Here is a 10,826-nt window from a genome sequence, read left to right as displayed (position 1 = left end):
TGCGCGCGGAGTGTCGTCCCGGTAATCCCGCCGCCCACGGGTTGATCCCCTCTCGTCCACCGACGCGCGGGGCCAGGCAGTCCGGGGCCCACCGGGCAGCGAGCGTGAGGGAGGTGAGCGCACGGGGTCGGTGAGGCTAGCAACCCCCGCCGGCTTTATTGGCGGGGCCCAGGCCAACTCAGCGGCACGTATGCAGGCAGATATAAACCCCTCCACGAAGGAGCAAATACAACGCGCTTCCCAAAAACCCCAACCAGATTAAAAAAGATTCTCTCCCCCCTCCCACTGCTCCAATCTCCCCCTCTCTTTCTCGAACTTCCTCGCTGATTTGGCCGCGGCGTCTGCTCCGCGGCCGCCTGATACGGCCGCCGGAAAAGGCAGAGACGGGCGAGGATCTCGGCCGCCGGGAGCTTCCGTCGGCCACCCGATCCGAGGTGAGCTCCTGTTCATTCTGGTTAACTAGCGAGCGTAATTTTTCCGGTGTTTGTTCTCTCTGTTTTTTTTTCTTTTTTCTTTTTGAATCTGATCGCGTCTGTCGAGCGACGGCCCGTCGGCGATCCGCTGGTTCTCGGCGGGAGGGGAGGCACTGGTTACGCCATTTGATCCGACCTCCACCTCTGGAGCGGCGCCTTCCGGCGCCTGAACTGAGTCGCCGCCCGCGGAGTGGATTGGGGGAGTTTTTTTTTTTAAATTATCGCTCCGATTCTGCCGCCTCCGGCTGCTCCGCTGCCCGCCTCTGCTTTCGCCATTTCGGTCGGCTCCCGCACACGATTTCGCTCGGAGCCAGCCGCCCGTCTGCTCGCGGCGGGGCGGAGGGTGGTGGGTTTGTTGCTGTGGATGAGGACCGTGCTGTTTCGATCAGGCTGTGGGCGTCCGATCGATCGGGATTTTTTTTTTGACTTTGAGGTGCTGCGGATGGCACGTCCCTGCTCGGGGTAGGAGGAGGGGGCGGCGACCGTGGGAGGGAGGGCTGGTTGGTGGGCACCAATTGTCGTTTTTGTCTTTTGCCTTTTTCTGGCTCGGTTGCTGGACTATTTGGTGGATATTGCGTTCGGTAGGCTGGGAGCCGCTTGTTCTGCAAAATTCAGTGTGAGCTCGGATCAGAGTTTTGGGAGAGAAAAAAATATATACTTAGACGGCCACTTGTTGATCGATCGGATCGGATCCTTGTGCGTGTAGCATAATTCTGGTCCTGATTGGCCTTGTGTGGAGTTGGTACTGCCTTTGACTGGTAGGTGGTAGGCTATGTATACAGGAAGAAGAGATCATGAAATTCTTTACGATATCATTGTGTTTGCTTTTGCCAAAATAACAACGAATAGTTGGATCCGAGCTGTCGCCTTTCCTCTGTGTCCAGTCTGTAGTGAAGTAGTCTGTACACAAAATCAATTGTTTACTTTACCCCCACTCAGCCTGTTTTTGGGAGACTGTTGCACCCTTTTTGGCTCGCGTTGATTGGATCCCATTTGTGGGTTACATCATCATTACACATTATCTTGATGCCTGTATACTCATTGATGATGTGAGTATTTGATGCCAGTATTTTCTTGTTGTGAATGGCAGAAACGAATACTAAGCTAGTGGCCCGAGATGGAAGCAGAACAGGCGGCGCAAGTAAGCTCTGGGGAGACGACCAGTCTTAAGTCGCCTGATACGATTCTGGTAAGGAGAACATTCATCCATGAAGTCTAGTGCATGTTCGAGATTCCAGCGTACTTACAGAAATGAGTGATGTGTGCATATCTTGTTACTTTCTTAATATGTTTTATTCATGCTCAGTTTTGTTATTTGGCGTCCAATACTTCTTGATGCCAAAAAAGATAAGAAAAAGTGTAGTTTCTGAGCATGTTTTGGCTGGGTGACTGAAATATATTGTTGTCTTCAGTACTTTAGTCATTTGTCAATTCATACATTGGTCACTGCTAGTACTTGAATATCATTCATTTGAATATGCCATTTTCTGTAATGAAAACGGGGGCCAAGTGACCCCTTTCATAAAAAGAAACATTTGAATATGTAGAATCTGTGGTCGATGATAATTGGCAGGCACGAAAAAACATTTATGTTTTACTATACTATCACATTTAGTATTGAGAATTGTTGTGTGGTGTCAATGATCAGCATAACTTTCAGACCAATGTTCTAAATTTTTGCATCTACTGCATTGAAAAAAATGCGGAGTGTGGAGAATAGAAAAATCTCGATGAAAACAAATGCTTGAAGTCTCAAGATTAATAGAATCTCATGGTTGCAATAGTACTTTTCTTTCAATGAGGACTTTATTTTTCAATGATGACTTGGTTATTATTAGATTTGAAATTCCAAATATGCCAATGTATTCTGACAATGCCAATGTCTTAGGTACACGATGACAAAGAAAAATTAGTAAACGGGAATTCGAATCTGCATGTGAAGGAAACACCCAATGATGATGATGATGGAACAGGATCCGATGGTTTTGAGCTGGTAGATGATGTCTCACCTTTGACAAAGGCAAGTCCCAAAGAGGATGAAAAAACTTCAGAATCTGCCACCTTCAACCAAGAAACAGAAAGACTGAAAGTACTATCAATGCGCATTGAAGAGCTTGAATCTGAAAAGGAAAAATTGATGAAGGACATGACAGAAGCAGAAAATAAGCAGACAGTGCAATACAATTCCCTACAAGAAGCACAGAGGTCTCTCACTGAGAAGGATAAAGAGCTGGCTGATGCAACACAATCACTGAGCGAGCTGGGGTCTGAGCTTGAAATCTCGAAACAGAGGATTCAAGAAATTGAGGCTGAGTTAAGTTCATCAGCTGATAAGCTCCACAAACTTGAAGAGCTGAAGGATGAAAGGAGCTTGCATGCTGCACAGGAGGCGAAAAGGGCTGCGGAACTTGATAAGATGCTGGAAATGGCTCAGTTGAACATGAAAGAGATGGAAAACCAGATTAACAATCTTCAGGAAGAGATAAAGGGACATCAGGATAAGGCTGTTGACCATCAGCAAGTAGAAGAATCACTGAATACCACAATGTCACAATTCAAGATGGTGCAAGAAGCACTTGAACTGTCAAAATCACAAGTGGATGATTTGGAGCAGAAGCTTGCCTCGCAGGATGCTGACATCAGTAAGCTCACTGAAGAGTTGAGTCTCCATTGTTCATCTGAAGAATCTTTGAAGGAAAAGAGCCTTAAACTAGAGACTGAACTTGCCACCGTGAATGAAGAGTTACAAGCGAAGCTTCTGAGTTTGCAAGAAATGGAGATAAAACTGGAAGAGCATGTGAAGGAAAAAGAGACAAGTGAAGCTACATTGGAGAAGCAACAGTCGCAGATACTCAACCTGCAGTCTGGGCTCGATGAATTAAAGGATGAACATGAAACTCTCAAAGGGACTCTAGTTGACGCTGAATCAAAACTATCAGAGAGAGACTCCATGCTACGTCAGGCTGAAGAGGAGCATGCTAAAGCACAGTTGCTCCTGTCAGAAGCATTGTCGCATAAAGAAGAACTGGAGGTAAATCTGAAATCTATCAATGAGCAGCATGGTGAGTCCAAAGCTGTTGCTGAAGATGCAAACGGGAAGATTCTTGAACTTGAAGCACAGATTCAGGCACTACATGCAGCTGAAGAGGCTTTGAAGTCGCATCTGGAAGAGGCTAGCATGAATGTGAAAGTTGCGGAGAAGAAATGCTCTGATCTTGAGCAACGGCTCAGTGAATCTGAGAGTAAATTAGCCACTTCAAGTGAACAAGTAAAGTTGCTGGAAGAGCAGGTCCAACAAGAAGCAGCTTCTTCAGCAGAAAAAGAAAAGCAGTTTGAAGAAGCAGTGAACAATGCAGAGGCATACAAGGAGAAGATGAATGAATTGCAATCTTCTCTGGATTCCTCGGCATCTAAAACTCTTCTACTTGAAGAAGAAGTCAAGGATCTGACTGACAGATTCTCACAGCATCAAGAACAAGCTCATTCCGTTCACGAAAGAAGTATTGAACTGGCGAGTTTGCTTCATACATCAAAGTCTGATGCTGATGGTGCACACTCCCGAAGACAGGAGCTGGAGCAGGAACTTGAAGCCACACAAGCGAAGTTCAAGGAGGTTGAAGCAGAACTAGAACAGTACAGAAGCAAGGTTTCCCACCTTTCTGATGATGTAGAAGCTTACCAGACAAAATCAGCTAGTCTTGAAGCTGTGATGGAAGCTGCAAGTGGAAAGGAGAAAGATCTTATGGACTCACTGATTCAAATCACCGAAGAAAAGAAGAAACTTGAGGAGCTAACAGCAGAGTATGAAGTAAAACTTCAAGAACAGTTGCAGGAAAAGCAAGTTATCGAAGAGAGGGTGCAGAGTCAAGAATTGAAGGTGCTTGATTTAGAAGAATTGTTGGCAAAACTGACAGAAGAAAAAGAAAGTGGCGAGAACACCATTGCTGATCTTAACCTGCAACTGTCCAATAAGAATGACATGTGCATGCAGTTGGAGTCCCAGTTAAGCGAGGTTGGGGATGATCATAGCAAAACAAGGTCACTTCTCTCTGATGCACACTCGCACAAAGAGGAGCTAGAACTGAATTTGAAATCTCTTAGTGATCTTCACACTGAATCCAAAACAGCTGCAGAGTCTGCAATGCAGAGGACCGCAGAGCTTGAAACTCAAGTTCAGGAATTAAGTGCTGCTGAAGAAGGTCTGAAGTTGCAGCTTACTGAGTTTGAGTCAAAGCTAGCATCTGCCGAGAAGAAGAGCACAGATCTTGAGCAAGAGCTTAAAGACGTGACAGATGAATGCAATGGTTTCCGTGTGAAGGTTGATGAACTTTCTGGGGAAGGTGAAGCATACAAGGAGAAATCAGCAAGTCTCGAGGCTTTATTAGCAGAAGCAAACCAAAAAGAGGATGAGTTGTCAGGGAAGTTGGCTCAAGCTAATGAGGAGAAGGAGAAGTATGAAGAATTGTCAAACAAGGCCACCACAGCGCATTTGGAAGCCGAGAAGCAGGTCCAGACTTTACAGGCTGATCTAGAATCTGCCCGGGGTAAAATGGAAGAGGTGGAGAATGATCTTCAGGCACTGGGTGTTAGAGAAAGCTCAGTACTTGACAAGCTTAAATCTGCAGAGGAGCAGCTTGAGCACAGTGGGAGGGCACTAGAACATGCCACTTCCAAGAAAATTGATCTGGAATCTCTGTACCAGTCTTTACTTGAAGATACAGAGAAGAAGCTCCAGCAAGTAGGGGACAACTTGAGTCAGAAGGAGACGGATTGTCAGCAACTGTCTGAAAAGTTGAAGTTGGCCGAGGAACAAGTGGCATCTTATGAAGCAAAAGCAGCTGGTGCCACTGAAGAGGTGGAATCCATGAAGGTGGAGCTCGAAGCCTTTGAAAATGAGATCGCTACTCATGAGACCACCATTGAGGAACTCAAGACCAAGCTCTCCAGTGCTGAGTCAAAGGCTGAAGAGGCATTGGCTGAGAGCACAGCCATGGGTGCAGCAAATCAGGCTCTGAAAGATGAACTTGATGCTAAGCTAGCCGTGCTTCATGAACTGCAAGAGCAGTTTAACTCTACTCATGCTGAAAAGGAAGATGTTGTTACAAAGCTAGCTGAGCATGGAAGAACGATAGAACATTTGACTGAGGTACACAGTAGAGGCTTAGAACTTCAATCTGCAGCTGAATCAAAGAATGCAGAAGTTGAAGCTCAAATGCGTGAAGCTCATGAGACAATAGCACAGAAAGATTCGGAAATTAAAGATTTGAATGAGAGGCTGATTGCAGTTCAGTCTGAGACTGAAAGTTTGATGCATGTGAATGAAGCCTTGAAGCAGGAAATCAGTGCTAAGCTGGTCATAGTTGATGAGCTGCAGGAGAAATTTGTGTCTGCGAGTTCTGAGAAAGAAGAAGCTGCAGAGAAGCTGGCTGTTCATGAGGAAACAATAAAACATTTGACAGAAGAGCTTTCAAAGGGCTTGGAGCTCCAGTCTGCTGCTGAATCGAGGTATGCGGAAATTGAGAGTCAACTGCACGAAGCTCTTGAGACAATTGCAAATAAAGAAGCTGAAGTTACAGACCTCAAGGAAAAGCTGGTTTCTCTTGAAGCTGAGAATGGAAAACTGGCTGATAAGAATGAGCACCTAGAAGGGGAAGTGTTTGCTAAGGTGGCCATGTATGATGAGTTACAGGAACGGTTTAGTGCTACTCATGCTGAAAAGGAAGAAGCTGTAGAGAAGCTAGCTGCTCATGAGGGAACAATCACAAACCTGACAGAGGTGCACACAAGAAACTTGGAACTCCACTCTGCAGCTGAATCAAAGATTGGTGAAACTGAAGCTAAATTGCATGAAGCCCTCGAGACAATAACCCAGAAAGAAGCTGAAGTTAAAGACTTGAGCAAGAAGCTGGATGCTCTCGAGATTGAGTTGGGATATTATGAAGAGCAGGCAACGGAAGCTGCTGCCAATGAAGAAAATCATAAGGTTAAATTTGATGAAGTTGTGCACAAACTTAAGAGCCTAGAAGTACAACTTGCAGAAACACAAAACAAGGTTGAACTTTTCCAGACAGAGAAAGAAAACTTGATTACTGCAAATAGTAGTTTGAATGAGGAATTGGAAGTACATCAGAACAAGCTGAATGAATTACAGATGACACTTGCTGCTGCAGTAGCAGAAAAGCAGGGGGTGTCGGAAGAGATTCATTCATTGCGAAAAACACTCAATGGCATGATTCAACGCAAGGAAGAGCTCGAAAGCCAGGTGATTAAGAGTTCTATTTTTGTTGTTCTCGGCTTACTGCTGCTTACCCGTCTTCACTTCCATATATTTCTTATACCATTACATAGCTCTTACCAAGATGAAACATTTTCAGGTATCTTCTACTCTGGAAGAGCAGGAAGAACTGGCGAGCAAGTACCAAAGCACACTGGAAGAGAAGCAGATGTTAAATGACAAATATGAAACTGTAAAGCGGGAGCTTGATGAAGCTGTAGCCAAATTGGAGGAGCAAATGAATTTGGAGAAGTCTGAAAAAGAATTGCATATTTCAAAACTTGAGAGACAAATTACAGTGTCTGAGCTAAAATACATGGAGGAGGTATCTTGTTATTTATCTCCCTCTAAACTATTTTGGCTACATTTTATTGACCAAGCTTTACATTAGGGCAATTGGTCCTACTTTCGAAGTACTATCTGTATAATTTTTCAAATATTTTCAGATCCAGACCATGCAAGTTGAAACAACTGAAAAGAATGAAGCACTTACAAGCAAGATGCAGGAGCATGCAAACTTAGTCCATGAAAAAGATCAGTTGGAGCAACAATTGCTGGAAGTTAGGAAGGAACTGGAGGCTGCTTACCGTACCATAGCTAACCAGGTAAATTGGCGTCATAACTATTTTCCTAATAAAACAGCTATTACTGTCAAGCATGCTAAATACAAAGGAATTGCTGGATCCATCATTTTCTTACTGTCAACCCTATCTGCTCAACTGGTACCATCAGAAATTGATGGCAGATAGGCAGTTGCCTCTGTGTATGGCCATGTTGTTGACATATAGTGAAGTTGTTGACTTAATTGATTCCAAATAATTTGACACTTCTTTTTTCAAAATTTGGTTGTTGCTTGAATCAATCTTGACATGAAAAACCTTTGTTTTGGCAGGAAGAGCAAGCTTCAGTGAGGGAGATAAAGTGGGATGCGTTTAAGACGTATTCAACGGATCAACTAGAAGCTGCACAAAAACATGCTGCAGAGCTGGAAGTACAAGTATCAGCTCTTAATCAACAGCTGCAAGAAGCTGAGATCCATTACGAGAACAAGGTTTGATTTGATCTGAGTATGCATTTGGTGCTATAATACTAGTTCGCCTGTTACATGCGAAGGGTGTTATGGATCCAAGATCAAGGGCAGCATGATAAAATCCATTTGTTATTTGCCTTCAAATCCTTAAATGTTGAAGCCTGCTTTGTTCTGGGGCATCTGGCTTATTGCTCGGCTTTCTCTCATTGAGAACAGAAGCATCATGATTGAAGGCTTGCATGATAATGGAATGAGGGAACATGAATAGAAAATGCATTGCCTCGCACGATTACAGAACTTGCTTAAATTAGCACAAATAGCCTTTTCAATCTTTGTAGTAGTCAAACTTGCAGATTCTTGATGATAAAAAGCTGATAGATTCACACAATACCCCCATACTTCACATTAGAAAATTTGCTTCGCCATTGGACTTCTAGTCCTCCTGCTGCTTTGACAATTTATAGACAGTTTATAAGTATATGTCTACAATTTTTTTTCTCATGTATTGATTTATGCGGGTTTTTTTCAGGTTGCAGAGGAGAGTGAGAAACTCGCTCTGGTCAATACACAGCTCAACAAGCTGACCCAAAATGTGAGCAAGAGTGCTGAAATGGAGAAGAAGGTACAGGACCTTGAGCAGAAGTTGCAGCTTGCTTATTCCAAATCTGAAGAACAGGCAAGCAAACAGGAAAAAAGATGCTCTGAAATATCTTGAGTACCCTGATCAGTAGTTATCAGCAATTAACAACAATCATCTTTTTTGCAGGCAAAGGATGCAGTGGCATCAACGAGATCCCGAGAATTCAGCCTGGACACGTTGGCACCGCAAAACAAACAGCGTGACATATCTCAGGCTCCTAGCACGGCCTCTGCGAACCCGGCGCAGCAACAACTGCGGGAGCCCTCCGGCATCATGGCCTTCAAGTTCATCCTGGGCGTCGCCCTGCTGTCCGTGGTCATCGGCATGTTCCTCGGAAGGCGATACTAGTGCCGCTCTTGTGAAGTTCCTGCTGGTGCCCTATGGGAAAATCCCATTGTGAACAGCTAAAAACTGTTGCTTCCCATGAACCTGAACTACTACTCTAGCTGAACAGCGCATAGCTTGCTTGGTTTGGTGGATTGCAATTGAACGGACTGATGGCTTTCAGGGAGAAAGTCAGGGATCCGGAAGCTTCTTATTGGCGAGTTCTCCCTATAATTTTTCTTTTGGGTTAAGGGGGGTGGGAATTTGATTTTTGTTCATTCCTAGTTTCCTACCCTTGGCATGCATAAGGCCATATGCATGCAATTTGGTGTTTGCTGTCGGTGGGCTTGTATCTACATCTCCCTCCCTCTCTCTCTGTAAAAAGTTAGTCCGTCAGAAATATTAATTTGTTCATATGGTCGAGTATATGCTGTGTCATATGCTGTAGAATCGCTCCAGTGTTTTTGATCTATATATATCTGGGTTGTTGGTTGGCAAGAAGTGGCTCGTTTATCCACTGTATTTTCAGATGGGTTTATCCACTTGTTTATTTGCTCGTTTGATCAGATGGGTTTCAGCCCCTACCATTCATTACTTTCTTGCCATATGATACGGGCCACTCGTTTATTTACCGTATCTGTAACCGCATGCGGGGTGATGTATTTGCAGATTCTGCTTCAGTGGCATTTGGAGGCCATACGGGCGAATGGATCTGGTCATACAGGTGAAAGCGCCCAGGCCACAAGCGAGAAGCGACCCAGCATGCATGCTTTCCAAGTTTCCATGTGGAGAAAGTCCAAAACAAAGTTAAACTTGTAGACGAAAGCTAAATCGAATCCTGAATTTGTAATCCCGAAAATCAGCATACCGAATTTTCTGATCCCACTCTATTTTTAACCTTCATGGCGTTTAGCTGGTATTTGTTGATGTGGCAAGTCAAATACTAGGATCGTTGACCGGCTGGCTGGACATTAGCGCAGTCGCTCGCGCTGCTCTGATGTTTCCTTTTTCTTTTTTCTTTTTGTTTCTTTGTTTTTTCATTTTCGTAATGATAATAAAAAATTAATATTTGTAATGACATTTTTTTAACAACACAAAGTCACTTGTCTTGTATAACAGGCGACGAAAAAACAAAAAAAATACACTAACCAGAGTACTTTACATGACTCAATTTTGGGATCTTGCACTGTGAGCGCCCGCAATTAGCCAGTCACTCTGAAGGCTGCTCGTGACTATAGATGCTGCGACCTCAATAAGAACAGACAGGAGCATTCATGTATGTAAACACTTCAAAAAAAAAAAATTCGACGCCCGCTGCCCTAGTTCCACGTCGCCGCCGTACAAGCTCGCCGGCTGCGTGCGTGCTAGGGCGTGTTTGGTTGCCGTTGTCAACACTTCCTGCATCGCATGCACTTCTCAACCCAGCCTGGTTGAGCAAAAACAGGCCCTAATACGCCATATGCAACTTGATTGGTTGCATGCATCCCTAATCCCTGCATTAGATAATACGCAAGTGCATTTTGTTTGGTTGGCTGCATTGGCCCTAGCGGCACATGAACACGGCGTTTGGTTGCATACGGCGTACATGTTGTGCTTACCTTGTACCCTAATTGGTGAGCTTACCCACAATGATCATACCTAGCACACCAACGCCACAACACAGGAATGGTGACGAACTGGGCAAAGATGATGAAGTTCTTCAGCTTCAGGCCGAACTGACGATCTACCTTAGCAGCTTCCATTTTGACAGCTCCAACCTTGGCACTATCGACACTGCTGCCTCCGTGCTTTCGCACCCAGGCGGAGTAAGCTTGTTCTGCTGCCTGCTTAGTCTTGAACCCTCTATAGTTGCTGTTGCTATACGATGCCACTTGTGCATTGGCTTCTTCCCATGAACTATAAACCCCCGGAACCTCACCAATGAACACAGCATACCACTTGCCCTAGCAATGCACAAGAGCAAGAGTTGAAGCAGCAAATCAATGGAGCACACAAGTAGCAAGCAAAGTAGCACACAAACAACAATGGAGCAGAAGAGAAGAAGTAAATCATGCATGATCATATGGCATAGCAAGTTCTTCCTAG

At 44.5% G+C, this 10,826-nt stretch overlaps 1 protein-coding gene across 1 annotated transcript; it reads left to right on the top strand.

Moving 5' to 3' along the window:
* The first annotated feature begins 201 nt into the window (after window positions 1-201).
* LOC123190179 (myosin-2 heavy chain) lies at window positions 202-9,167 on the top strand. The gene is made up of 8 exons (XM_044602778.1): window positions 202-434; window positions 1,564-1,662; window positions 2,362-6,735; window positions 6,848-7,072; window positions 7,194-7,352; window positions 7,640-7,798; window positions 8,307-8,453; window positions 8,544-9,167. Exons 2-8 carry the CDS (start codon window positions 1,591-1,593, stop codon window positions 8,763-8,765), a joined length of 5,358 nt encoding a protein of 1,785 aa, XP_044458713.1. The 5' UTR covers window positions 202-434; window positions 1,564-1,590; the 3' UTR covers window positions 8,766-9,167.
* Window positions 9,168-10,826: the final 1,659 nt, after the last annotated feature.

The sequence above is a fragment of the Triticum aestivum genome, chromosome 2A (genome assembly GCF_018294505.1).
Source record: "Triticum aestivum cultivar Chinese Spring chromosome 2A, IWGSC CS RefSeq v2.1, whole genome shotgun sequence".
NCBI classification, from domain to species: domain Eukaryota; kingdom Viridiplantae; phylum Streptophyta; class Magnoliopsida; order Poales; family Poaceae; genus Triticum; species Triticum aestivum.
Note: the sequence above shows the minus strand (reverse complement) of the source record. Positions and strands in the feature narration are given on the sequence as shown.

Coding starts and splice junctions, on each gene's coding strand:
- LOC123190179 (XM_044602778.1), top strand. CDS start 1,591: ATGGAAGCAGAACAGGCGGCGCAAGTAAGCTCTGGGGAGACGACCAGT. Junction 7,353..7,639: donor ACCGTACCATAGCTAACCAG/GTAAATTGGCGT, acceptor TTGTTTTGGCAG/GAAGAGCAAGCTTCAGTGAG. Junction 7,799..8,306: donor AGATCCATTACGAGAACAAG/GTTTGATTTGAT, acceptor GGTTTTTTTCAG/GTTGCAGAGGAGAGTGAGAA.